This window comes from Anolis carolinensis, chromosome 3 (genome assembly GCF_035594765.1).
Source record: "Anolis carolinensis isolate JA03-04 chromosome 3, rAnoCar3.1.pri, whole genome shotgun sequence".
In the NCBI taxonomy this organism is placed as follows: Eukaryota; Metazoa; Chordata; class Lepidosauria; order Squamata; family Dactyloidae; genus Anolis; species Anolis carolinensis.
The window spans coordinates 16324546-16352276 of NC_085843.1; the positions used below are offsets into that span (position 1 = coordinate 16324546).

The window sequence follows — 27731 nt, forward strand, 5'->3', positions numbered from 1 at the left end:
ATTGGCTGGGGTTTCCTTTCACATCACAGGTGGGAGGAGAGGTTCCCCATCTTGGGAAGAAGAACAGGGGATTATTGGAGAGTTTAAGAGTCCAGTCCATTGCAGGGATGCTCCCATGAAGGGCACAAAACCAAGGAAGATGATGACATGGATATGCAGGTGGTTTCTTGATTTACTTAATGTCTAGTTTCAAAAAAGACTAAATTGAGGGGCACAGAAGACAAAAGGTGATAATGCCAAATATCCCAGGGGTTTATTTTAATAGAACGAACTGGATAAATGGGCACCTTCACAATACATTTGATTTAACTTTATGCAAAATTAATACAACATGCACCAAAATATCATTTAGTACGGGGTTTAGTCTGATAGAGCATGGGGTATAGCTACTGCTGAGTCCTTCCAAGGGTTTTGGCAGCTTTGTAATAACAGGGCTTTGGTGAAGTGGAAAAGAGTTAAAATGGAAAAATATACGTTCAAAGTTTTTCAAAGGTCCAGATTAATTTGGGAGGGGGTATGCCAGCTCGATAAAATACCCCTTTGTCTGGCAAAGGCTGTTGAACCCACCAGCCTCACATGATTCCCAACTAAGGGGAAGGTTTTGAAGTCCTGATGGATGAGGCCAGTTGGAAACAACATGGGACTGCACCTAGGGAGACAAAGAGTGAGAGATGTCAAGAGCCGCAGGATCTATAGCTAAGTGGTAGCTCCTCATTCTCCAGGCACCATGGAGCCCTGAGAGGCTGATGCTGCCACCACTGTGAACAGCCTTTTTGTGTCCCCCATCTGACCTATGGGTTTCCAGGTTCCTCTGGGCCTTTTCACGCAGGTAGGTTTATGTTTGAAATTCTAATGCACCATCAAATCTAATGTGCACCTCAATTTTGGCAATGTAACATCATCATCATCGTCATCATTATCATTATTAATAACTTGAGCATCAGCTGTGAGTAAATATGGTATGCTCATTGGAAAAGGAGGTATTATCTTAGCCATGGTATTCTAGGTTTCTACATGGGGAGATTTTCCTCTGGATGACAATTTTAAAGGGATATGTTCATGTACATGTGTGCAGTTTCAAATAATACAATCAATTATAATGCCTTATTTTCTCCTCATTCTGCAAAAGCTCAGTCACCATGAGATGCCTTGGCCTGTGGTTTCACTCACTGTAGCTGTTAATCCACTGTTACAACTACAGGTTGAGAATCCCTTCTTTGGAATTGCAAAATGCCCCTGCAGTTGGCTGAAATACTGTCACATTTGCTTTCTTGTAGTTCAATGTAAACAAACTGTTTCATAAACAAAATGATTCAAAATCTTGTGTATAAAGTTACCTTCAGGCTATATGTCTAAGGTATAGGAAGCATAAATGTATTTTGTATTTAGACCTGAGTTCCATATTCAAGATATCTCATTATATGCAAATACAGATATTCCAAAATCCAAATTCCAAGACACATCTTGTCTCAAGCATTTCAGATATGGGATATTCCACCTGTATCATTTCCACATACTTAATTCCCTTTGCTGTTGTAGACATCCTGTGAAACATAATGAAAATACCATTTCAGAAACGCTTGCAAAAATATGAAGCTGATGTTATTCATAGTTGTGAAATCAGGAGATATTTGAATAATAATTTCACAAACATAGTTGTAAAATCAGGCTATATTAGAATAATATTGCAGTCATGTTATACAAAGCTGTAGGGGGTTGTAAGTGGATGTTTTCAAGAGTTGGATAGTACCGTGGCATGGATTTCACACACACACACATCCCAGGGCAATTAATCAAGCATTGCTGCTATGACCAACCCCCTTCAATGTTTCACAAAGGAAACCTGTGAACAAGCAACATCGGCATGTGGTAAAGATATATGTATTTGGGTATGTTTCTGTGTTTTCTTGACAATATTTTAAAGATATGGACACCAGGGGAGAAATCACAAAGAAATGTAGGTTTTCCCCCTGCTGCTACACTAATCATTCTCTCTTGGACAGATTAATATTATTCTGAAAGCCATATGCCTTAGAAGGTCTGTTAAAATTTCCACTTTTTAAAAAGGATTCAAATGTAATCATAGCACTGGGAGAGGAAACATTTCTTTTTGGAAGTCTGCAGCAGCCAGTGTAAATATCAATTCTGTGGAACAACAACTGCTTTTGCATTTGTTCAAGGGCAGCCTGATATTGTGCATAGGATTATTGGGTAAGACTGAAATAACAGCCATATAGTAGCCTCCGGTGGTTCAGTGTGTTAAAGTGCTGAGCTGCTGAACTTGCAGACTGAAAGGTCCCAGGTTCAAATCCCGGGAGCGGAGTGAGCACCCGCTGTAAGCTACAGCTTCTGCCAACCTAGCAGTTCAAAAACATGCAAATGTGAGTAGATCAATAGGTACTGCTCTGGCGGGAAGGTAACAGCATTCCATGCAGTCATGCCGGCCACATGAACTTGGAGGTGTCTACAGACAACGCCGGCTCTTCGGCTTAGAAATGGAGATGAGCACCAACCCCCAGAGTCGGACATGATTGGACTTAATGTCAGGGGAAACCTTTACCTTTTAGTATCCTCCCAAGTGGGACACAAAGCGAGTATGAGCCCTCAAGCTAAGCAGGAAGGCATACAGACACCAAATAATAACTGGCCAAAGAAACTACCAAGCACAACAATGTTTTCAGTCCAGCCAACTCACAGAACTGGTAACAATAGAGAAATTTTATTTTATGCATCAGCATGTTATAGAACTTCACAGTAACACAGACAAAGAAAAAGTGTGCACGAGCAATATTGTATGCATATGTGGTAAATTCTTATCCAAGGTCTATGTCATCAGCACAGGATGGAGGAAGAGATTTTTTGTTATTTGTGAGGATGTTCTCAAGGTTTGGTACTGTCATCACAACACCAGATGGGAGGTGGCCCTGGGCACATAATTTTGCAGTTATAGCATTTTTAGCAAATGACAAGAGTTTAGCAAAACAATACGGACCATGAGTGCAATGTCAGCTATTATCAAAAAAGATTAGGTTAATTACAACAGAACACCAACAAAAATCATAATGATTTTAGAATCACAAATGAGCTTTTAGGTTTTCACTGGTTTAAAAGCTTGTTCCATGTCTTATTACCTTTCCACTGGAAAAAAACTTCCTTAGGAAATTTTGATGCCTTGTGATCTTTATGGTCTCTTTATAATAGGAGAACAAGCCCTATGATGCGCGGCTTAAAGAGCTGGGCATGTTTAGCCTACAAAAGAGAGGAGAGGAGACATGATAGCCATGTATAAATATGTGAGGGGAAGTCACAGGGTGGAGGGAGCAAGCTTGTTTTCTGCTGCCTTAGAGACTAGAATGTGGAACAATAGCTTCAAACTACAGGAAAGGAGATTTCACTTGAACATTAGGAAGAACTTCTTCACTGTGCGAGCTGTTTAGCAGTCTAATTCTAAGGTAAAGGTAAAGGTTTTCCCCTGACATTAACTCTAGTCATGTCCAACTCTGCGGGTTAGTGCTCATCTCCATTTCTAAGCTGAAGAGCCGGTGTTGTCCGTAGACACCTCCAAGGTCAAGTGGCCGGCCTGATTATATGGACTGCCGTTACCTTTCCCCCGGAGTGGTACCCATTGATCTACTCACATTTGCATGTTTTTGAACTGCTAGATTGGCAGAAGCTGGGGCTAAGAGCTGGAACTCATCACGCTCCCCTGATTCGAACCACCTTTGGTCAGCAAGTTCAGCAGCTCCACAGTTTAACCCACTGCGCCACTGGGAGCTCTATGTTTGTTATAAGGTAAAGGTAAAGGGTTCCCCTGACATTAAGTCTAGTCATGTCCTGCTCTGCGGGTTAGTGTTCATCTCCATTTCTAAGCCGAAGAGCTGGCATCGTCCATAGACAATTCCAAGGTCAAGTGGCCAGCATGACTGCATGGAGCGCCGTTATCTTCCTTCTGTAGATTTACCTATTGATCTACTCACATTTGCACGTTTTTGAACTGCTAGGTTGGCAGAAGCTGGGGCTATCAGCAGGAGCTCATCTTGCTTCCCTGATTCGAACCGCCGACCTTTTCGTCAGCAAGTTCAGCACCTCAGTGGTATAACCTGCTGTGCCACTGGTTTAAAATACACCAATCCTACAATGGAGGATTGTTGTTTCTAGGCATTGAATGCTTGCCTTTGTGTTTGTGTATGCTGGAATCTGCTCTGAGTCTCCTTGGGGAGATAGGGCACAATAAAAATAAATTATTATTATTTTTATTATTATTTTATTGTATGACACAGCAAACAAGGTAGATATGCTGGATTTCGTTTCACAAAATCACAAGTTGAACACTTCCCAAGTGTCTAGGACTGTGTGATGTATTTATTATTATTATTATTATTATTATTATTATTATTATTATTATTATTATTATTATTTGAAACACAACAAGATGCGTCCACAGCAGACACTCTGCTGGCTGTTGTATTGCATCACACGTCAGGCACTTCCAAGCGTCTAGGACTGTGTGATGTATTGGTGAATAATGCGTGCAGATCCCAGTAACATGGCCTTCTGCAGATGGCAAATGGTAATTTTGTCAGTGCTGATTGTGTTCAAGTGCAAGCCAAGGTCTTTAGGCACTGCACCCAGTGTGCTGATCACCACTGGGACCACCTTGACTGGCTTGTGCCAGAGTCTTTGCAATTCGATCTTTAAATCCTCAATCTTTATCAATATAAATATAATAATAATCATCATCATTATTAAGGTAGATCAGGCCTGGGCAAACTTTGGCCCTCCAGGTGTTTTGGACTTCAACTTCCACAATTCCTAAGCCTACTGGCTGTTGAAGTCCAAAACGCCTGGAGGGCCAATGTTTGCCCAGGCCTGATGTAGTTGCAGCACTGCTAGAAAATTGGGAAGAAAAAAAATTGATTGGGAGACAGGATCTTTACTGCTTCCCCACTGCCCTTATTTTAATACCTCTGTCCCCACTTTCCAACCAGGGCCCCCGATTGCTTGAATGACCCAATGCACGGGGACTCATTTCTGCCTGATCCTGCCTTCTCCTCTGGCTTCTGAACTTTGGATGCATCGCTGGGTCGGCTTTTGGTTGGGGAGATAAACAGGGGGAGGGAGTGGGCTGCAGTGGGCAGGAGGAGACACCCAGGACCCATTCTCCAGGGACTTCTCTGCCCTTCCTGCTGGCCCAGAAAGAAAGGGAAGGAGGGAAAGAGGGAAGGAGGGGAGAGGAGAGGGATGCACCTCCAGCCGCTCCTCCTCCCCTTGAGTCGGAAAAGTCCCGAGCCAACTCTTCTTTCTGTGGAGAGGCACCATGGCCAGGAGGACGATCGTTCTCTGCAGCTGGATGGGATTTGTGGTTCTCCTGGCGTTTTTCTTGCTGGGCAACCTGGTGGGTGAGTAACTTTCGCTTGATGGAGCAGTTTCTATTTGATGTGTTGTGGAAGGCTTTCGTGGAATCCCTGGGTTGTTGTGAGTTTTCCAGGCTGTATGGCCATGTTGCAGAAGCATTCTTTCCTGAGTTGTATGTTTTCCGGGCTGTATGGCCATGTTCCAGAAGTATTCTCTCCTGACGTTTCGCCCACATCTATGGCAGGCATCCTTAGAGGGTGTGAGGTATGGAGAAACTAAGCAAGGAAGGTTAATATATATATCTGTGGAAAGTCCAGGGTGTGAGGAGAACTCTTTGTCAGTTGGAAAGCCAGTGTGAATAGTGCAGTTAATCATCTTAATTAGCATTGGAAAGGTTCATCTCCTGGCTTTTCCTGCCTGGGGGCATCCTTTGTTCAGAGTCATTAGCTGCCCTTGGAACTCTTCTGTTTTCAGAGTGTTGCTTCTTATTTACTGTTCTGATTTTTGAGGTTTTTAAAATACTGGTAACCAGATTTTGTTCATTTTCATGGTTTTCTCCTGTCTGTTGAAGTTGTCCACATGCTTGTGGATTTCAATGGCTTCTCTGTGTAGTCTGACATGATAGTTGTTGGAATGGTCAAGCAATGACAGGCATCCCCAGAGGTTGTGAGGTCTGTTGGAAACTAGGCAAGTGGGGTTTATATATCTGTGGAATAATGTCCAGGGTGGGAGAAAAAAAACTCTTCTCTGCTTGAGGCAAGTGTGAATGTTACAACTGGTCACCTTGATTAGCATTGAATAGCCTTGCAGCTTCAAAGCCTGGCTGCTTCCTTCCTGGGGTCATCCTTTGTTGGGAGGTGTTAGCTGCCCCTGATTGTTTACTGTCTAGGTTTAATTTTAAACCACACATACAACTACAGGCTGAGAATCCCTTCTCTGGAATTCCAAAATGTTCCTGTAAGTGGCTGAGATACTGACACTTTTGCTTTCTAGTGATTCATTGTACACAACCTTGGTTTAATGCTCCAAATTATGAAAGAATATTGTATGTATTAATTGAGCCCCTGGTGGCACAGGGAGTTAAACCATTGAACTGCTGAACTTGCAGACTGGAAGGTTGGTGGTTTGAATCTGGGGAGAGGGGTGAGCTCCCACTGTTAGCCCAAGCTTCCACCAACCTATCAGTTCGAAAACATGCAAATGTGTGTAGATCAATAGGTACCATTCTGGTGGGAAGGTAACAGCACTCCATGCAGTCATGCCGGCCACATAACCTTGGAGGTGTCTACGGACAATGCCGGCTCTTCAGCTTAGAAATGGTAATGAGCACCAACCACCGGAGTCGGACTCAACTAGACTTAATGTCAGGGGAAAACCTTTACCTTTAACCTTACCTTCAAGCTATATGTATACTATATGGTATAAAAAATTATTGTCTAGACTTGGGTCCCATCTCCAAGATATCTCATAGATATATATTGAAACAGAGGATTTCCAAAATCCAAAGAAAAATCCTACATCCAAAGCACTTCTGGTCCCAAACATTTTAGATAAGAAATATTCAATCCGTAATAGAACTGGAGCATTGCAACCATGGGTTTTGGTATCCATGAGAATCCGAGAACCAAAGGAAGGGCCAACTGTATATTGAAACAGAGCATGGCTGGTGGCTGACACTTCAAACAAGAACTATGTAGATGGCAACATTTTATTGCAATAGCAATATGTTTTGTAGAAAGCCACCCTAGACTTCCAGTTTGATTCAAGTTTTTTTAAAATCTTGTATGAGGCAGAAAGAGGGTGTGGCAAGAGCAGAATCATACCCTGTTATCAAGAGCAGAATCAAAATATTCTCTCTTTTTCTAGCTTTATAGAGGTATTGTGTTGCTCTGACTTTCTACTTTGAGCCTGAGAAACTAGGGCTTAGCTAGCAACAAGTAGGAAGTCCACCCAAATGTTGCAAAGTTTTGTCTTTCCTAAAAGGAATGACCCTCAAGCCAGCCAGCCTTTGCTTCCAAACAAATCATTCTGCTTCACATCCTGGTCCTCCTTCCAGCTCATGCTCAGTGTTTTGTGTTTCCTGAACATAGGATCTTTCAATATGTGTATGCGCCTTTCGGTTTTTTAAAGCAGGGGTGGCCAAACAGCTCTGGTGACATATGTGATCTTTTCAAGCTGGGTTTACAACTTCTAACCTCTGCATGCCCCTGTTTTCTAACCTGAATCACTGAATTGCTTCCCTTGGGTATAGTACTAGCATCAATTCACTTTAATATTGGGTGCAGCTTTCCTATCTATCTATCTATCTATCTATCTATCTATCTATCTATCTATCTATACAGTAGAGTCTCACTTATCCAAGCCTCGCTTATCCAAGTTTCTGGATTATCCAAGCCATTTTTCTAGTCAATGTTTTCAATATATCAAGATATTTGGTGCTAAATTCATAAATACAGTAATTATAACATAACATTACTGCATATTGAACTGCTTTTTCTGTCAAATTTGTTGTATAACATGATGTTTGGTGCTTAATTTGTAAATTCATAACCTAATTTGATGTTTAATAGGCTTTTCCTTAATCCCTCCTTATTATCCAAGATATTCTCTTATCCAAGCTTCTGCCAGCCCGTTTAGCTTGGATAAGTGAGACTCTACTGTATATATATATTCCAAAATTAGGAGTGACATTTTGACCTTTTTACTGAGGTTGTGTTGACAGTTTTTGAGATCCTGCAGGGTCTTAATAGCATAAAGTTGGCCCTCAAATATTCTAAAGGACATTTTGTATTTTAAAAGACTGGGAATCTCCGAAGTCTTGTTGATACTTTTTTTCTCTGTGGTCTCATTTTAACTTTGTTCCTTTTGGTTCTCCTTACCACCCAAACAGAATATTAGAGGAAGTTAGGGAAATGATGTGTCAGTGTGGTATAGTGGCTTAACTGTTAGAGACTATCTCTGAGACAAAGGTTTGAATCCTCCTTTGCCATGAAAACCCAATGAATAGTGTATTTAGGCTACCTATGTAGAATTGAACAGCTGTAAAGTAAGATAGGCACAAGGCGATATGAAAAAAGATGGAGAGTAGCAGCATTTCTCCTAACACCAGTTCATCCTTTCTCAGGTCCTGTCTACACTACCCTATATCCCAGGATCTGATCCCAGATTATCTGCTTATCCCAGATTATCTGGTAATGGGGACTCATATAATCCAGCTCAAAGCAAATAATCTGGGATGAGATCGTGGCTATATAAGGACAGTGTAGGAGGGGGCTCAGACCCTTTCCACACAGTTGAATAAAATCTCACATTTTCTGCTTTGAACTGGAATATATGGTGGACTCAAATAATCCAGTTCAAGGCAGATATTGTGGGATTTTCTGCCTAGACATTCTGGGATATAAGACTATGGAAGGGCCCATACCACAATATCTGCTTTGAACTGGGTTATCTGAGTCCACACAAGAGGAGGTTAAGAAGGGAAATAATAATGATGTTTAAATATTTGGAAGGATGTCATATTGAAGATGGAGAAAGAAACTGGGGGTGCACCTACACTTATGATATACTACAGTTGGACACTTTAATTGCTGTGGCTCAGTACTATGAAATCATAGAAGTTTATTTGTATAAGGTCTTTACTCAGCCAAAGAGTGCTGTTGCTTTACCAAACTACAGCTCTCATGATTCCAAAGCATTGAGCTATGGCAGTAATGTGCTGTCAAACTGCATTATATCAACAGAGTAAATCCACTTAAAGACACAGAGCAATGGATTCAAACTACAGGAAAAGAGATTCCACCTAAACATTAGGAAGAACTTCATGATGGTAAGAGCTACTTGGCAGTGGAGTATACTGCTTTGGGATGTGGTAAAGTGTCTTTATCTGAAGATTTTTTAAACAGAGGCTGGATGACCATCTGTTGGGAGTGCATTCGTTATCTCAAACCAGACCCCAAAAGTCAGTGCCCCGAGATCAGGGCTCAGATGGATTACCTCTCACCACACCACTTGGGTTTGGAAGCAGAAAATACCTTGTGCTGGGAAGCCCTGGCTGATTCCTCTCCTTCCCACCACCACACCATAGGCACACGTTATCAAAGAGCCTAGGGACTTACTTTTCAGCTGAAGCTGCCAGGCTCAGTAAAAAGTTGGAGTGAAGATAATCAATTGGATGGGGAGCCAATCATGCCAGGATGCAATGAATTCCACCCAGTGATCTCCCATGATCTCAGGACCACTCCTCCTCAATAACAGTCAAGGTCGTCATTGTTTCCAAGTGACACCTATTTCCCTCCCAGAAAGGCCTCCCCTCCACCAGCAAGGAGGGAATGGACTTCAAATATTGAGACAGACTCAAGTTTTTCTCCAGTAAAGACTTTATTAAGTTTCCCGCCACACACAATCCACAGTCATGGCTGTAAACCATGACAACAACGAATGTACTCTGAACCAATAAGGTAAAAGGTAGGTAAAGGTTTTCCCCTGACATTAAGTCCAGTCGTGTCTGACTCTGGGGGTTGGTACTCATCTCCATATCTAAGTTGAAGAACCGGTGTTGTCCGTAGACACCTCCAAGGTCAAGTGGCTGGCATGAAGCACCATTACCTTCCCGTAATCTACTCACATTTGCATGTTTTCAAACTTCTAGGTTGGCAGAAGCTGGGGCTAACAGCGGGTGCTCACTCTGCTTCCTGGATTCAAACCTGTGACCTTTCAGTCCACAAGTTCAGCAGCTTAGCACTTTAACATGCTGCACCACCGTGGGCTCCAAACCAATAAGACAGTGGATCATAATTTGTACCAATCAGAACAATGTCTATTATTTTAAAGATCTATAAAATAGTATGTCTGTATCCAGAAGGCATGTTAGATTTGGGAATCTCCTCTGACAATCCTTCTTTGTCCATCAAAGCAATAAAATTATTTCTGTCCTCACCTCTGCATCTCTTGATTGGAACTAATGGGAGCTGGCACACCGGGAGCAGACCCCTGGGATTCAACACTTTGATTGTGTCTTCCCGCATTGCAAAATGAAGTTGAACTAGATGGCCTTAGGGGGTCTCATCCAACTATATGAATCCATGCCACAAATGTTCCTTTTTGCTTAGAAACAGCAAGTAAGGGCTATTGATAAAGGGATCTCAAGCTGGAAAATATAGTTGTAGATCCTGGGAAATAGAGTTTTAACATACTTTTCCAAGCTCAGCTTGAGAATTTGGGGACCTGCTGGTAGTTGGAGCAGGTAAGTAACTGGACTAGGAGATGGCGATGCCTGAGGCCATTTCCAGAGCCACATTACCCACTGCTATAGCAATGGAACGTTCCGATCTTCCTTTAACCCATTTTGTTGAGGTGAAGCTTTTCTGCCGCTCAGAGGGAAACAGGAAGGTCTGTGCTTAGGACGGGACATTGCATAACCTGTCCGATTCACTAAGGGGAACCGATCTGTCAAAGCAGAACGGCTGCGTTCTGTTCTTGCTAGCGCTGACACACAAAGGGAGCAATTTGGAAATGCTTTTGCTATGTTGGTCACGGAGAACAAAAGAGATGGGCAAAGAAAGGGGGCTGCTTTTCTTCCTCTTCAGCTACAGGTCAGCAATGTCATGTTTTGCCATTTCTCCAGGCAAAGCGCTCTTTCCAGGAACTATTGGAACACCTAGTTTTGTAATTATTGTGATGTATTGTATTTATGCTCCTCCTTTTCACAGACAGTGAATTAAAAAGAAGCTCATTGTAGAACTGAATCAAAATGCAATTTAAAAGAAAAACAACTATGAAGGCATAATTAAAGATTTACTTTTTGCATTCTGTGGCCAGGATCCTATTATCGTTTTTCATGACATAAGTTTAACTATGAGTACATCTACACTATAGAATTCATGTACTGTAGTTTATTTATTTATTTATTTATTTACAGCATTTATATTCCGCCCTTCTCACCCCGAAGGGGACTCAAGGCGGATCACATTACACATATAGGCAAACATTCAATGCCTTTTAACACAGAACAAAGACAGACAAACATAAGCTCCGAGAGGGCCTCGAACTCATGACCTCCTGGTCAGAGTGATTCATTGCAGTGATTCATTGCAGCTGCTCTCCAGCCTGCGCCACAGCCCAAGCCCGACACCCTTTCATCTGCCAAGACTTAAGGCCATGGAACCCTGAGAGCAACAGTTTAGTGAGGCATCAGCCCTCTTTGGTAGAAAAGACAAGAGACTTTTTAAATCCATAACTTGCATGATTTCATTTAATTAAGCTGTGGCAGTTAAAGTGGTGTCAAACTACATTAATTCTACATTGTAGATGCAAGATGCGCCTATTTGTAAAGACACAAATAAAGTTTACTTTAAATTGCCAACTCCATTCCTTGTCTGGAATCCAACAAAATCTATGAGATCACTATTAAGTCAGCATGTGACCTGAAGGCACATACACACCAAGAAAGCTAGCGGACAGCCAGGGTGGGCAAGTGAGGCCACACACTCCCATTTTGCATGATGAGCAAGCAGAGAAGACCCCAGTAGTTTGGCTGATATTACATCCTATCCTGCTGTTCTATGAATGGCCTTGGGAGTTTTTAAGTGCTGACATTTCTCTCCTGGTTGTTGCCACTTTGCAGGCTGGTGTGTGAAATCAGTTCATAAGTCGACCGGAACGTCCAACATCTTTCAAAATGTGCGAAGACAACTTCTTGCAGAAATGAGAGCTGAAAACATCCGGGATTATCTCCGGTAAGTTTAGTTGGCAATCAAGGGTTACATTTAGGGATAGATATGATATTTGAAGATTCAAGGGGATGGGGACGAAAGAAGAACTTCCCCAAATCCTCAATGAGGAAATATTTCTCAGGATCCTTTCTTCCCCCCTAACTCATCTATTCTGGTCTCCCATTGAAGAGGAGAGCCAAACCAGGGTCATGGAAGGCTACAGCTTCCACAAATCTCTCTGCTTGGCTCATCCCTTTCTTGATGTCATGTGTTCAGGTTGTGGAGAATGGAGTTAGGATGGAGGAAGGCTCAAATCCTCACTTGGCCTTCCTCTGGATGTCCCAAGTGGGACAGATGTGTGCAAAGGCGGTTCACCCTTTAGGCGAACTAGGCAGTTGCCGAAGGTGCCATGCTCTGGGGGGTGTAGTTGAGGCGCCTCTTGAGGCACCTCCAAGTTGAGCAGCTTCTTGTCTTGCTGGGCCACCGTAGGGCCTAGGGGCCAGCCAGCCCCACCCCCTCCTCCTCCTCGCGCCAACTGCATCCCTACCTTGCCATTTTCCAGACCGGGCTCCATAGGAGGAGGAAGGGGCGGGGCTGGCTGGGAGTGGGCAGCGCCAGGCCCCTGGGCCACCATAGGGCCTAGGGGCCTGGCACTGTCCACTCCCAGCCGGCCCTGTCCCGTCCTCCTCGCACCAGCGGCATCCCTGCCTTGCCATTGTCTGGACCAGGCTCCATAGGAGGAGGAGAAGGAGGAGGAGGAGGAGGGGATGGGGACAGGGACGGCTGGGGGCAGCAAAATTCTGTTTGCTTACACATGAAAATTACCTAGGGCCGGCCCTGTGTGTGAAAATATGGTCTTCCTGATCACTGCTTCTCCTTCACCCTATCCTGATGTAGTATAGGGATAGAGTAGATGACTAAAGGCTATATTCTCCAGTATTTTCATTTATCAGGATGGCTCAAGTATTTTGCATTGTTTTAAATCTGTATATTGCATATTGCTAATTTATTTAACTGTTTTTAACTGCTTATGTTTTATTCTTTTGTATGGTTGTGTATTGGCATCAAATTCTGCCAGTTTTGTAAGCCACCCTGAGTCCCTTTTGGTGAGAAGGGCAGGATAGAAATGATGGAAATAAATAAATTATATTTCCTCCACCTCACCTCCTGATGTCTCATGGTGTATAGCAGTGATACTCAACCAGTGAGTCCCCAGCAGTTTTGGCCTTCAACTCCCAGAAATCCTAACAAACTGACTGGGATTTCTGGGAGTTGTAGGCCAAAACACCTGGGGACTCACACGTTGAGAACCACTGGTGTATGGGTAGTGGGGAGCAAACTCAGTATTGTCAAAAACTTCAAACTCCAAGGTCTTTCCTGGAGTTCCCTTACTCTCCCTACTGTCAGTTGCTGCTAACTGGGTAAAAAATGATAAAAGCGATGAGAGATGCTTTCTCCCCCCTACAAGAACTCTTTGAAAGCTGCACAGTTTTGAAGATGCTTCTGAAGTGGGGAAAAAATTAAGTAAATTATTTTTTTCTCCTGTGTGCAAATGAATATATTTATAAGAACACAATCCTACCACAAAGACACTCTCAGTATCTTTCGGGAGGCAGGGGAGAAGATATTGGTCAAGAATATATTTCAGAATTGCTTGGTGTAAATTAATTATAATGTTGATTGTGCTACAAAATCCTAGTGTGGAATGGCAAGAGTATTCATCCTAATGCACTATGTCATGGGCAACCGAATGCTTTATCCAGCACACATCAACATGCACAATAAGTCCACATGCCAGCTTTCTTCTCGCAATCTTCAAATAAATGCGCATGTTCCACATTATTCCCAAATCATAGAATCATAGAGTTGCAAGAGACCTCAAGGACCATCCAGTCCAACCCCATTCTGCTCTGCGGAAACATACAATCAAAGTACTCGTGACAGATGGCTATTCTTTAGAGAAGGAGACCACTATTCTTCAAGGCAACAGCATATTCCTTTGCCAAGTAGCTCTTACTACCAGGAAGCTCTTCCTCATATTAAGATTGAGTCTCTTTTGTGCAGTTTGAACTCATTGCTTCATGACCTAATCTCTGGAGCAGTAGAAGATAAACTTGTTCCCTACTTAATAACATTCTTTCAAATGTTTAAACATAGCTTAGCTATCATGTCCCCTCTTAACCTTCTGTTCCTCAAGCTAAATATGCCCAGCTCCTTAAGCAGCTCCTCATAGGGCTTGGCTACCAGACCTTTGGAACTGATTTGTCCTCTTGATTCTTTTGTTCCTTATTTGTAGAATTCATCATTTAATCATTGAATCAACCAGTCTGCTTTAGAATGAGCCAGGGTGGAGTCATGTGCTCAAGACTTTCAGAGCTGAAATTCTGTTCTCCTGACTGGGGCACTATTAAGTCTCACGAAAGAACCACCAATCTTCTTGTTCAAATATTAACCAAGTTGAAAAACTGATCTAAATGCCCTCACGGGAAGGTGGTGTTTGCTGAGACAGTGGTGAATGAATCCCCCTTCCTTTCTGGCAATGGCTGTGTTACTTTATCTGTTTGCTGTTATATAGAACAATACACCCTATAAAACTAGTCAAAACAGAAAAGTTACAATTTTGGACTGGATCACGTAAAAAAGCTCTTGGTTCTTTAATGTATGGTCTCTCATTTAATTAATTTCTAATTCATAACTTCATTCTGGGATAAACTGGATATTTTGACATCAGATGCTCTCTGATCTTGGAGGCTAATCATATTTAAGCCTGGTTAGAAGTTGGATGGAGGACTGACAATGAGTAATGTAGGCTCTATTTCAGAGGAAAGCAATGACAAAACCATCTCTGAGTGTTCCTTGCCTAAGACAACCCTACAAAACCTAAGAGGTCACCATACATTGACAGGTGAATTGATACTACAGTAGAGTCTCACTTATCCAAGCCTCGCTTATCCAAGCCTCTGGATAATCCAAGCCATTTTGTAGTGAATGTTTTCAATATATCATGATATTTTAGTGCTAAATTCATAAATACAGTAATTACAACATAGCATTACTGCGTATTGAACTACTTTTTCTGTCAAATTTGTTGTATAACATAAAGTTTTGGTGCTTAATTTGTAAAATCATAACCTAATTTGATGTTTAATAGTCTTTTCTTAATCCCTCCTTATTATCCAAGATATTCGCTTATCCAAGCTTCTGCTGGCCCGTTTAACTTGGATAAGTGAGACTCTACTGTGTATATCCGTATGGCAATGATTCTAATCTGTTTTAAAGGGGACATCTTTCTCTATTTCTTATAGAGAAACAGAACTAGCATTAGTCCGATTATAAATCAAGCTTTGCCCTACCTTTTTTGTTGGTTTGTTTTCCATTTTATTTTTAAAGTAAAATAAAATCCGCTATGGAAAACATTTATGTATCCTCTAAAGTATCACAAATGAAAATCAGGATATATGTGGCTAAGCAACATCAGAGTGTAGTCAAGATATGTGTGGGTGCGCTTTCATGTTTCCTGCCAACTTATGGTGACCCCATAAATGTCATAGGGTTTTCTTAGGCAAGAAATATTCAGAGGTGGTTTTGTCAGTTCCATCCTCTGAAATAGCACACAGCACCTGGTGTTGTTGTTGTTGTTGTTGTTGTTGTTGTCTTCTCATTGTAGTGTCCCTGTGTGTTTCCTGAATACATAAAATATCACATGAAATGTCCTCCAACGTTTTGGCCAGTAGCTCTTAGCAAGTGACAAACCTCCTATATTAATAGACATAATCATTAAAAGTGGTCTTGATAAAGACTGTTGGTGTTCGTCCATTTGTGGAGGAGCAAAACACACCACCAGGTTAAACAAATGTTGTAAAGCAATGCTTTTGGGTTGGAAAGATTAGCCGTTTACAAAAAAAAACATTGCCCAGGGGACACCCGACTGTATTTACATAGTCTTTGAGGAGGCTTTTTCCGTGTCCCCCCACAATTTTGTGGGCAGCAAAATCAGACATTTCCAACGGGATGGCCCCCCACAAGGGTCTTTCTCCAGAGGCAAACCAAGAATGGGCAAGAGACCCTGAAGAGACTCAGAAGTGGAGTTAGCAGATCAAAAGACAATCTGGCAAAGTGGCACTACCTAGAGGAATCCTCCACCTTGTGTGAACAAACAACTCAGCATCTGTATGCTTGCCCACAATGACCTACCTCATACAAAGAGGAAGAACTTGTTTAAATCTACAGACAATGCAGTCGCTGTTGCCTGTTTCTGGTCTAAAACTGTTTAGCAGCTTTTGATCCCTTTATTTTATCAGTTTTAAACTTATCTATTTATGCAGTGCTTTTGACAAGAGATAAATTATTATTATTTTATTATGACACAATAAACAAGATAGATATGCTGGATTTCGTATCACAAAATCACAAGTTTTTTTTTTTTAATTTTTTATTGTTGTTTTGTCATCTTATCCCACTCCCACCCTCCCACCCTCCCCTCCTTGTACATACACTTTATACAACAAACTACAGAAGTTACATTTGAAATATCAATCTCAATCTTAATTTTTCCACTCCACATCTTAGTACATTCTCTAAATAGTTCTTAACTGGTTCCCACATCCCCTTGATTATTGCAATATTTTCAATTTTATCTATATTATTCCATTTGCAATTTGTGATTTCTACATTTAACATATCAATTATATACTTATACCAATTCGTCAGAGTCCATTTTGTTTTATCTTTCCAACCGCTCACTAAAACAATTTGTGCACATGCTATTAATTTGTCAATCATTTTTTCTTTTTGTATATTCTTCACTTCTGTTATCCTTGCATGTAGTACATTTCTATTAACTATTACTATTTGTAGATTTAGCATTCTATTGATTTCTCCTTCAATCATTCTCCAGTATTCTTGCACCCGATCGCACTCCCATATCATATGATTGAACACCCCTCTTTGTTCACAACCGTGCCAACACCTATCTTTCATCCCTGGTAAAAACCGTGAAAGTTGTGCAGGAGTTCTGTACCATTTTTGTAACATTTTCCTTCTTGCTTCCCTTAATACATTGTACTTTTCTTTTGCTATATTACTTATTTCCCTTTGTATATCTTCCCTCTCAATTTCCATGTCCATTCTCCATGTTTGGAAAATTTCCTCTACTATTTCTTCTTTTACCGTTATAATTTGTTCATACAGATCTCCTGCCACCTTCTTTTCCTCTCTCAAACATTTCCTAATCGCCTTCTCAAATGGACTGTCCTGTTCTCTAATTTTTTCTCTCAATCTAAAAATTTCCTGTCTTATAGCCCAGCTTTGAATCCAATTCCCTGATCCTATCCAATTCTGAATTTCTTTTTGTTCTACAGGGTCTCCATCTATTGTGTACAAATCCTCCACTAACCTTTTCCCTCTACTTTCAATTGATCTCAATGTTCTGCCTATAATTTCGTTGTTATTGTAATTAATTTGCCATATAGTTGCCATCTTATTCTCATTGCCTGGACTTAGCTTCTTCTTTCTTTTTTTCCACACTTTTATTGTTCCTTTAAAAGGTTCCTTAAATTCTGCTTCTTCTCTCCTACTCCATTCCCTAAATATTATTTCTTTTTCTTTAGTATTATTTATTATCTTCTCCATATTTGCCCATTTTTTTTTAGTATACTGTATTTCCAATAATCTTTGGATTTGAAACGCATCGTGATAGACTTCTAAACTTGGAATCCCCCAGCCTCCCTCTTCCTCTTTTGCATTTAACCATTTGTCCCTTATTCTGGGCCTTTTTCCTCCGACTGCCCATTTTCTTATTCTCCTGTCCCATGTCTTTAGTGTCTTCCTATCTACTGTGTTCGGTAATGTTTGAAATAAATATGTCAATTTTGGTATTATGAACATTTTTAGTGCCCTTATTCTGTCCACTCTTGTTAATGTTTTTCCTTCCCAATTCTTAAACTGTTTCTCTATTACCTTCCATTTTTGTTTATAATTCCCCTTGACTATACTCTTTGGGTTTTTATATATCCATACTCCTAAGTATTTCAGCTTCTTTAATCCTAATCTTAACCCTGATATTTTCCTAATCTCCAGTTGTTCCCTTGGTGGGGTATTAAGACATAGTATCTCTGACTTTTTAATATTAACGAATAGTCCTGATATATTTTTAAATTCTTCCAGTTTTTTAATAATATCTTTTACCATAATTAACGGTTGACTTGTAATAATCATTGCATCATCGGCAAAGAAATTAAGCCTTATTTCTTCCTTTTGTCCTCCTCCCTTTTCTATTTTGTACCCTGTCCAATTGGTGCTATTCCTGATACTTTCAGCTAGCATTTCTATCGCTATTACAAATAAAGTGGGGGATAATGGACAACCTTGTTTTGTACCATTTAAAATTGGTATCTCTCCTGTCCTTCCATTATTCACCCTTATTTTTGCTTTACAGTTGCTGTACAATTGTTGCAGCGTTTTGCAAAAGTTTTCCCCCATATTCAACTGTTGACATAATCTTAACAGATAATTGTGATTGACTTTATCAAATGCTTTGTAAACATCCAATTTGAGAATTCCCATTTTTTTTTATTCGAATTTGCATGATTCATTGCAATTACTACATTTTTTATTGGATCCCCAATTTTTCTTCCCTTCACAAATCCATATTGATCCTCTTTGATTATTTTTGGCATTATTGTTTCCAATCTTTTTGCTAAAATTTTTGTAAATATTTTATAATCTTGATTGCATAGACTAATGGGTCTGTATGACCCTGGTTGTGTTAAATCTCTCCCCTTTTTGGGTATAGTTATAATTTCTGATACTTTCCATGTTAGGGGGACTTTTTGCTTAGTGTATATTTCATTGAACAATTCTGTTAGGTGTGGTGCCAACTCTTCCATAAATGCTTTATAATATTCTGCTGGAAATCCATCTGGCCCTGGTGACTTGCCTCCCTTTAACCCTTTAATTGCCCTTATTGTTTCCTCTTGCGTTATTGGTTGGTTTAATAACTCTCTGTCTTCCTCTGCAATTTTTTCTCTGATATTTAAGTTCCCTTGCATTACCCTCTCTTCCTTATATAGATTTTTATAATATTTTGCCATTATCTCCCTAATCTTACTTTGCTCCTCTTGTTCTTTCCCATTTTCGTCTTTCAATCTCTTTATCCATGTTTTTTCTTTTTTCTTTTTCAAATAGTAAGCCATCCTCTTCATTGATTTTATATTCCAACTTTGGGAATAGCTTTTAACGTATAGATATTTATTTATTATATTCCTTTCCTCAAATGCTTCTAATTGGTTTTTTTTCTCCTTTAGCTCTCTCCAAATCTGTCTATCCTTAGTCCTTTTATGTTTGTCTTGCAGGGTTTCTATTTCTTTTATTCTCTTATCCTGTTCATTCCTCCATCTTCTTCTAAGATTTACCTCTAAACTTATACAGTGACCCCTTATCACTGCCTTACTTGCATCCCAAATTATATCTTTAGTTACTTGTCCATTGTCATTGGTCTCAAAATACTTATTTATTTCTTTCCTAATTGTTTCATATTCTTCCTCTCTACTGTTTAAAACTGTGTTATATCTCCAGGTTCTTTCTTTTCTTTCTATTTCTAATTTTACTTTTACTCTTAATGGTGCATGATCCGATAAATGTATTGGAAGTGTTTTTGCTTCTAGAATCACTGATTGGTTTGTATTTTTCCCCAGAATATAATCTATTTTGCTATATGTGTCATGTCTTCCCGAGTAATATGTCCATCTATTATTCTCTGGTTCCCCTTCTAATAAATCATTCATGTTGTATTCCCTTATATTTAACTTTCTATTACTATTTTGCCTTGTTGTTACCAATTCCAGGTTATAATCTCCTGCACAATACACTTCTCCTTGTGCAAACTTATCAATTTCCCCAAATAGCTTTTTTAAATACTTTTTTTGATTTTTGTTTGGGGCATATATACACACTAAAGTGATTCTAATTTTTTCAATTTTCCCTTTAATCATTACCCATCTCCCATCTGAATCCCTTTTTACCATTTCCACTTGGAAGTCTATTGTATTTTTAATTAAAATTGCCACACCCCGTGCTCTATTTGAACCTCTCGATTCATACACCTGTCCCCAAATCCTATCATTAAATAATGGAGTATGGTCCTTTCTCTTATGACATTCTTGTAAAAGCAGAATGCCAACTTTATAATCCTTTACCATTTTCATAACTTTTGCCCTTCTTTGTGGAGTTGATAAACCATTAACATTATGAGACATTATTACTACTTCACCCATAACCAGGTATCATTTGCATTTACCCTCCTGTAGTTTCTTTCCCCTGTCTGCTTGTCTTCCCATCCTCCCCCATGCCCCCCAGAGTCCAGACCTCTCCCTCCTCCCATCAGAGGGAGACCTGAAAGAGTTTTCCCTTTGTTCTCTTCCATTCCCAGACTCCCTCCCACCGGTGACTGCGTTGCCATCCACTGCTCTCCCCTCCTGCATCATCTTTTACCCCTTTAACCCCATTTGTCCAAATTTCATTATTCCACAAATGTTAGGCTGTTCATTCTTAAGTCTCTGTACTAGATCTCGTTTCAATTCTTCTATTCTCCTCTCTAATTTTCTGTTTTTTAAGATCTCTTAATTGTTTTTCTATAGATTTAATTTGTTCTAAATCCAGGTCCTTCAAATTCCTTAAAGTTCTCTTTTCTTCCCTGTCCTTTGGATCTCCCATTGCAAATAGACTCTGAAGTAAGTCTGTCTCTGTTGGTCCGCCTCTCTCTGCAGTCTCCAGCTCCCTCGATGCTTCTTGTCCAGTCGGCTTGTCCTTGGTCTTATCTGATTCCTCCTCCAGACCGTCTGTTTCTTTTCCGTCTGTATCCAGTTTTAACTGTTTAAGCATTTTCCTCCCACTTTCCAAGTCGGAAGCTTTATATAATTTATTGTCTTTATATACAATTAGGGTGGCTGGAAAAGCCCAGGTATAACGTTGTCCTTTCCTTTCCAAAGTTCCTGTAATTTCCCTCATTTCTGCTCTCTTTCCCAATGTCTCTGAAGATAAATCCAGGAGTGGCCATACTTTACTGCCAGCCAAGGTCAGGTTCTTCATTTTCCTCAATTTTCGATAAACAATGTCCCTTTCAGCCTCCCTTGTGAACCGTATCAAAATATCCTTGGGTTTCCTGCCTCCTCTGAAAGCCCAATGTATCCTCTCGATTCCTTGCGATGGGACCTGAGCATTTGTTGCAAGCCACTCAGCTATAACTCCCTTCAGATTCTCCTTTATCTGAAGACTCTCTCCTGCTGCTCTCAAACGCAGATTGGCTCTTCGGGATCTGTCCTCGAGGTCAGCAACTTTATCTAGAAGTTTTCTATTAATGTCTCTCAGAGTGATTAATTCACCTTTTTGTCTTCTGATCTCTGCTGCTGCCTCCTTAAACTTTTCTTGGCATTCTTCCACTTTATTCTCTATCAGCCCGAGTTTGCTATTAATTTGTGTGATTTGCTCTCTTGTCTGCTCATTTCCCTGTCTTAAAATCTCCATGTTTAATTTAAGATGTTCCAATGTAGTTATAATTTTGTTCAATTTTTCTTCCTCCCCTTCCTTCTCCTTTCTGTCCGCCATACTCACAGTTGTCCGAACTTCTGTTTGGATTCTGAGATTTATGGCTTCAGTCACCTTTGATTGTGACCTCCCAGCCTTCTCTCTTTTCTCCTTTGATCCGGACTCCAGTTAAGGAGAGATTTATGACCCTTTATGGGCTTTTTGAGGCTTTAATTGCCTTTATAGTTAGGAGAGCAATTAGGCACGTCTACTCTCGTTGACGCATGCGCAGCTCCCCCACAAAATCACAAGTTGAACACTTCCCAAATGTATTATTATTATTATTATTGACACAATGACATAGTCTGACACAGCAAACAAGATAGATATGCTGGATTTTGTATCACAAGTCAAACACTTCCCAAGTGTTTAGGACTGTGTGATGTATTTTCGGATGATGTGCGTAGATCCCAGCAAAGTGGCCTTTTGCAGTTGGCAGATCATAATTTTGTCAATGTCTATTGTTTCCAAATGCCAGCTGAGATCTTTTGGCATGGCACCCAATGTGCCGATCACTACCGGGACCACCTGTACTGGTTTCTGCCAGAGTCTTTGAAGTTCAGTCTTGAGATCCTGATAGCGGCTGAGTTTTTTCCTGTTGTTTTTCATCAATTTGACTGTCACCTGGTATGGCGACATCAATAATCCAAACCTTTTTCTTTTCCTATTATTATTATTATTAATAATAATAATAATAATAATAATACCCTGCTTTATCTCTCCCAAAGGAGACTCAAAGTGGCTTGCAATTAAAAGCATGACCGCATACTTTAAAATATTCCAGTATGCAAACTTTAAAACAGAAATAAACTTAAAAGTATTAAAATTCACAGTTAAAATCCATTTACTGTCCCTCTCCCATCCAGGTACTGTCCAGGGCTGACCCTGCTTAGCTTCCAAGGTCAGACAGGATCCTGTGTGCCTTCTTTGGTGTATGTGTGCCTTCTTTATTTACCTGGTCCTTTCTGTGCTTCTTTTAGTGCTTTCACCAGGCTCCCCCATGTAGCAGGAACAGAACAGAACCTTCACCTGGCAAGACAGATTCAAACTCAGTGGAAGGACTTCAGCTTGGATACAGCCAAGCTAGTTCATTATGATGTCCTACTTTCCTACCCGAATCAAAGCACCCCCAACTATGTTGCCATTATTGATGAACAAGGAAATGAGGTAAAGAAGAGGGCAGAATGTTCCGTCCATTGTATGCGAGCCTAACAAAGACAGAGCAGTGGGAAGAATTGTGTTGCAAATATGACTAGGAGGAAAGGAATGTTTAGATCTTAGGGAAAAAAAACATTGAAAACCCATCAAATCTGAATGGCTGGGTTGTTATACGAATGATACTCTAGATCAGGGGTCCCCAAACTTTTTAAACTGGGGGCCAGTTCACGATCCTTCAGACTGTTGGAGGGCCAGACTATAGTTGGCCACCAAGCAATAAATAATAATAATAATAATAATAATAATAATAATAATAATAATAATAATAATGAGGGTTGGAAGAGACCCTTTGGGCCATTGAGTCCAATCCCCTTCTGCAAAGCACCCCTGACAGATGGCCTCCCAGTCTCAATGTTAATAATAATAATAATAATAATAATAATAATAATAATAATAATAATAATAATTGGAAGAGAAGAAGAGAACCTTGGGTCATTTAGCCCAACCCCTTTCTGCCTTTGTGCCGTGGGAAGCGGATAAATGGCTTCGATGGGCTGCATGTGGCCCCCGGGCCTTAGTTTGGGGACCCCTGCTCTAGATGGACAATGGTTAGAAATCGGGTTGACATGGGAGATCTAGGTTTACATTTATCCCAAGCCATGTGATTTACTAGGAAATTTTGGACTGTATACACTCACTGGTCTACCTCCGAGGATTGTTGTGATTATAAAGCAAGAAGGAGGAAAGCTATAAATGCCATTGAAAGATCATTAAAATAAAATAAAATAAATGTATTAAAGTTGTTGCTATGTGATTCCAAGTAATTTCTAACTTTAGGCAATCCTGAGGTGAACCTATTATGGGGTTTCTTGGCAATATTTTTTCAGAGCAGGTTTACCTTTGCCATTTGTGAGACTTGCTTTTTGAAATTCTAATGGTGCATCTATAGTGTAGAAGTAATGTAGTTTGAAACTTATCATAACATCGTCAGCGTATAGATTAATCTTGATGACTTCCTTGCCCACCTTATAACCTTTAATAGCTGGGTTGTTCCTTACTGAATTTGCTAAGGGTTCAATGGTCAATGAGAATAGGGCTGAGGAAAGGGGGCATCCCTGTTTAGTTCCCCTGTTAATGTTTATTTGTCTAGTTTGTTGCCCGTTAATTGAGATAGTAGCTTTGTTTTGAGTATATAGTTCTTTTATTACCTTACATACTTTCCCCCATATTGCTTTCCTCACAGAGTCTGTTCAAATATTTGTGGTCTAATGTGTGCTGGTGCCTTACTGAACTAAAACTCCCAGGATTCCATAATATTGAGCCATGACAACTAAAGTGTTGTCCAGCTTTATTTATTCTCCAGTGTGGATGCATCCTAAGATACAAATGTTGTTTTCTGAAACTTTGCCAATGTTTTGACTGTATGTTACAGACCACTTCATTGATCTGTGTTTTTCATTTCTCCTCTTCCAACCAGATTTTCAAGACATCACTTTCTGAGCTGCCTCCTCCGGGATATGAAAATGTCTCTGGAGTCCTACCTCCTTATAATGCATTTTCGGCACAAGGCACACCTATGGTAAGGGCTGTAGAAGCAGACTTGCACAAACTGTGTTATTCAAGAGCGAAGTGTGGAAAGGTATTGAGGTGAGGAAAGATATTTTTAAAAATCCTAAGATAAATCAGACCAAAGATCCACACAACTATGTGCTCTGCCTCCAACAGTAGACAGTCAATTCCCAAGAAAAGTTCCCAAGCAAACCTCCAGAATCCATGATGCATTATTTGGTGGAGATGGGGATATTCTACAAATTGTAGTCCAAAAGTATAAAATTTCCAAGCACTGATTCATCCTGAGTATCACTACATTCTTGCCCTTGGATAGGAAAGTGTCATGTAAATATTATTAATGATTCCTAATACATTGATTCTCTATAAATTTGTTTACAGAGTCTTATAGTCAGGATTTGTCCTTTCGCTACTGGAGGCAGACAGCAAGATGGCATTTCACTAATCTCATATACAAAAACAGATTGTAGTAGCAACTGAATATTATTTCAAACCTGGCAACAGTGTAATAATCCTCCCTTGCATCTTGTTGCTAACTTCCAGTCATGGCAAAGGGCTAGCTAAAGGTGTCTCTAAGAATTAATTGCAGTCTGACACCACTTTCACTGACGTGGCTCAATGCTATGGAATTCTGAGAGTTGTAGTTTTACAAGGTCTTTAGCCTTCCGTGCCAAATAGTGTTACAGCCCGGGGCTGTGGCGCAGACGGGAGAGCAAACCAGCTGCAATTAACTGCAATCAATCACTCTGACCAGGAGGTCATGAGTTCGAGGCCCACTCGGAGCTATGTTGTTTGTCTTTGTCCTATGTTAAAAAGGCATTGAATGTTTGCCTATATGTGTAATGTGATCCGCCCTGAGTCCCCTTCGGGGTGAGACGGGCGGAATATAAATGCTGTAAATAAATAAATAAATAATACAGTAGAGTCTCACTTATCCAACACTCGCTTATCCAATGTTCTGGAATATCCAACGCATTTTTGTAGTCAATGTTTACAATACATCGTGATATTTTGGTGCTAAATGCGTAAATACAATAATTACTATATAGCATTACTGCGTATTGAACTACTTTTTCTGTCAAATTTGTTGTTAAACATGATGTTTTGGTGCTTAATTTGTAAAATCATATCCTAATTTGATGTGTAATAGGCTTTTCCTTAATCCCTCCTTATTATCCAACATATTCACTTATCCAACGTTATCCAACGTTCTACTATAGTACATCAGAAAGCTACAAATCTCATGATAGGGTTGTTGTGTGTTTTCCAGGCTGTATGGCCATGTTCCAGAAGCATTCTCTCCTGACGTTATATACCTCACAACCTCTGAGCATACCTGCCATAGATGTGGGTGAAACGTCAGGAGAGAATGCTTTTGGAACATGGCCATACAGCCCAGAAAACACACAACATCCCTGTGATTCCGGCCATGAAAGCCTTCGACAATCTCATGATACTTTTGCCATCTTGCCAAACTTTGATGTTGCTTGTAGCAGTTTTAAAGACCATATGAGTTCGCAATCACATCAAATGCATTTTTCTGTTTTTTCTACCCCTGAAAAAGGCAGATCTTGTGTACGCAAATTATGGCCGCACTGAAGATTTTTTTAAGCTAGAGCGCCAGATGGGAATCAACTGTACAGGAAAGATTGTCATTGCCCGATATGGGAAAATATTCAGAGGAAACAAAGTAAGTTGTAAATTTCTTTTGAACATTATCATTTCCTTCCCCACCCAAATGAGTAGGTGGCTTCCAAGTCATTGGGGATGTTGAATCTATGCCAGGTTTTTTTTAGTCCAAACATTACAGGGGCAATCTAAGAGTTATCACATAATAGTTCCCATATTTCTTGAGGGTCCCAGGTTGAGGGAGGTTGTAGTGTGTTCTTTATGGGTGAGATTCTGATCAAAAGATCATTACAGCAAGAACACAAGTATGTAACCCCCTGATGATTGCCTTGGAGATGAGATCAAATAACTTGAAAGCAAATCATGAAATTGAGTAGTTTTCAGGACTCATTCTGTACAAAAAATACATTAAGACTTTTTTTTAACAGAAAACTGTTTAACTGTTTTTTTTTTCTGCAGAAAACAGAAATGCTATTTTCCAGAGAAGGAAACTTGTTTTCTTCTCAGAACATGGTGCATTTTTCATGCACAAGTCTGGAACAACAAAGGTTCTTTCCTTTCTAGCATTTTCTTCATCAGGCTTTCCCAAAGTTTGTGAAACTTAGTTCTCCATAATTTTTTGCTAAAAGAATAATGGGAGTATCTACACTATATAATTAATGCAGTTCAACACCACTTTAACTGTCGTCATTCCGTGTTATGGAATTATTGCAGTTTACAAGATCTTTAGCGTTCTCTGCCAAATTGTGTTGATATCTCACCAAACTACAACACCCATGATTCTATAGAATTGGAGTCACGGTGGCGCAATGGGTTAAACCAGGGGTCCCCAAACTAAGGCCCTCCAAGGCCATTTACCTGGCCCCTATCCTAAACTTTATACTTAGGGTTGACCTAAGTTTGAAACAACTTGAAGGCAAGCAACAACAATAATCCTAATTTGGGATTATTTAATCATAATCCACCCCCCCTCAAACAGTCTGAGGGACTGTGAACTGGCCTTCCACTTAAAAAGTTTGAAGACCCCTGGGTTAAACCCTTGTGCCAGCTGGACTGCTGACCTGAAGGTTGTTGGTTCGAATCCGTGAGACGGGGTGAGCTCCCGTCGGTCAGCTCTAATTTGCGGTGACATGAGAGAAGCCTCCCAGGAAGATGGTAACACATCCGGGTGTCCCCTGGGCAACGTCTCTGTAGACAGCCAGTTCTCTCACACGAGAAGCGACTTGCAGTATGTTCTCAAGTCACTTCTGACATGATAAAATTCTATAGAATTTAAGTCATGGCAGTTAAGTAGTGTTAAACAGTATTAATTCTACAGTATAGATGTATCTCTAATGTCTTTCATCTCTCAGGGTGCATCTACTCTGTAGAATTAATATAGTTTGAAAGCACTTGTACTGCAATGCTGGGGAATCCTGGGGTTTGTACTTTGGTGAGGCACCAGCACTCTTTGGAGTGAGGGCTGATGAAGCTGCAAAACTACAACTCTCTTTATTCCATAGTTTTGAGCCATGGCAGTTAAAGTGGTGTCAAAATGCATTAATTCTACAATGTAGATGCATCCTCAGACTAGTACTTGAGCAATGCTTTTCTTCAGACCATTTAAAACTTAGTTTGCACATTTTTGATTTTAACTCAATGCTTTATGGGGAGCATGTGGTGTAAAAATAAAATCCAGGTGATTGATTGGCAAATTGGTTGGCAGAAGTGTTCCGTCCCCCAGGA

General features: G+C 40.3%; 1 protein-coding gene across 1 annotated transcript in view; it reads left to right on the forward strand.

Annotated features, from left to right (window-relative positions):
- The first annotated feature begins 5186 nt into the window (after positions 1–5186).
- LOC100564848 (N-acetylated-alpha-linked acidic dipeptidase 2) overlaps positions 5187–27731 on the forward strand; it is a 50859-nt gene continuing 28314 nt past the window's right edge. The window contains exons 1-5 of the mRNA XM_003219350.4: positions 5187–5399; positions 11981–12092; positions 22631–22817; positions 24286–24387; positions 25942–26067. Coding sequence (XP_003219398.2) covers positions 5318–5399; positions 11981–12092; positions 22631–22817; positions 24286–24387; positions 25942–26067 — 609 coding nt within the window. The 5' untranslated portion in view covers positions 5187–5317. The remainder of the gene's footprint in view (positions 5400–11980; positions 12093–22630; positions 22818–24285; positions 24388–25941; positions 26068–27731) is intronic.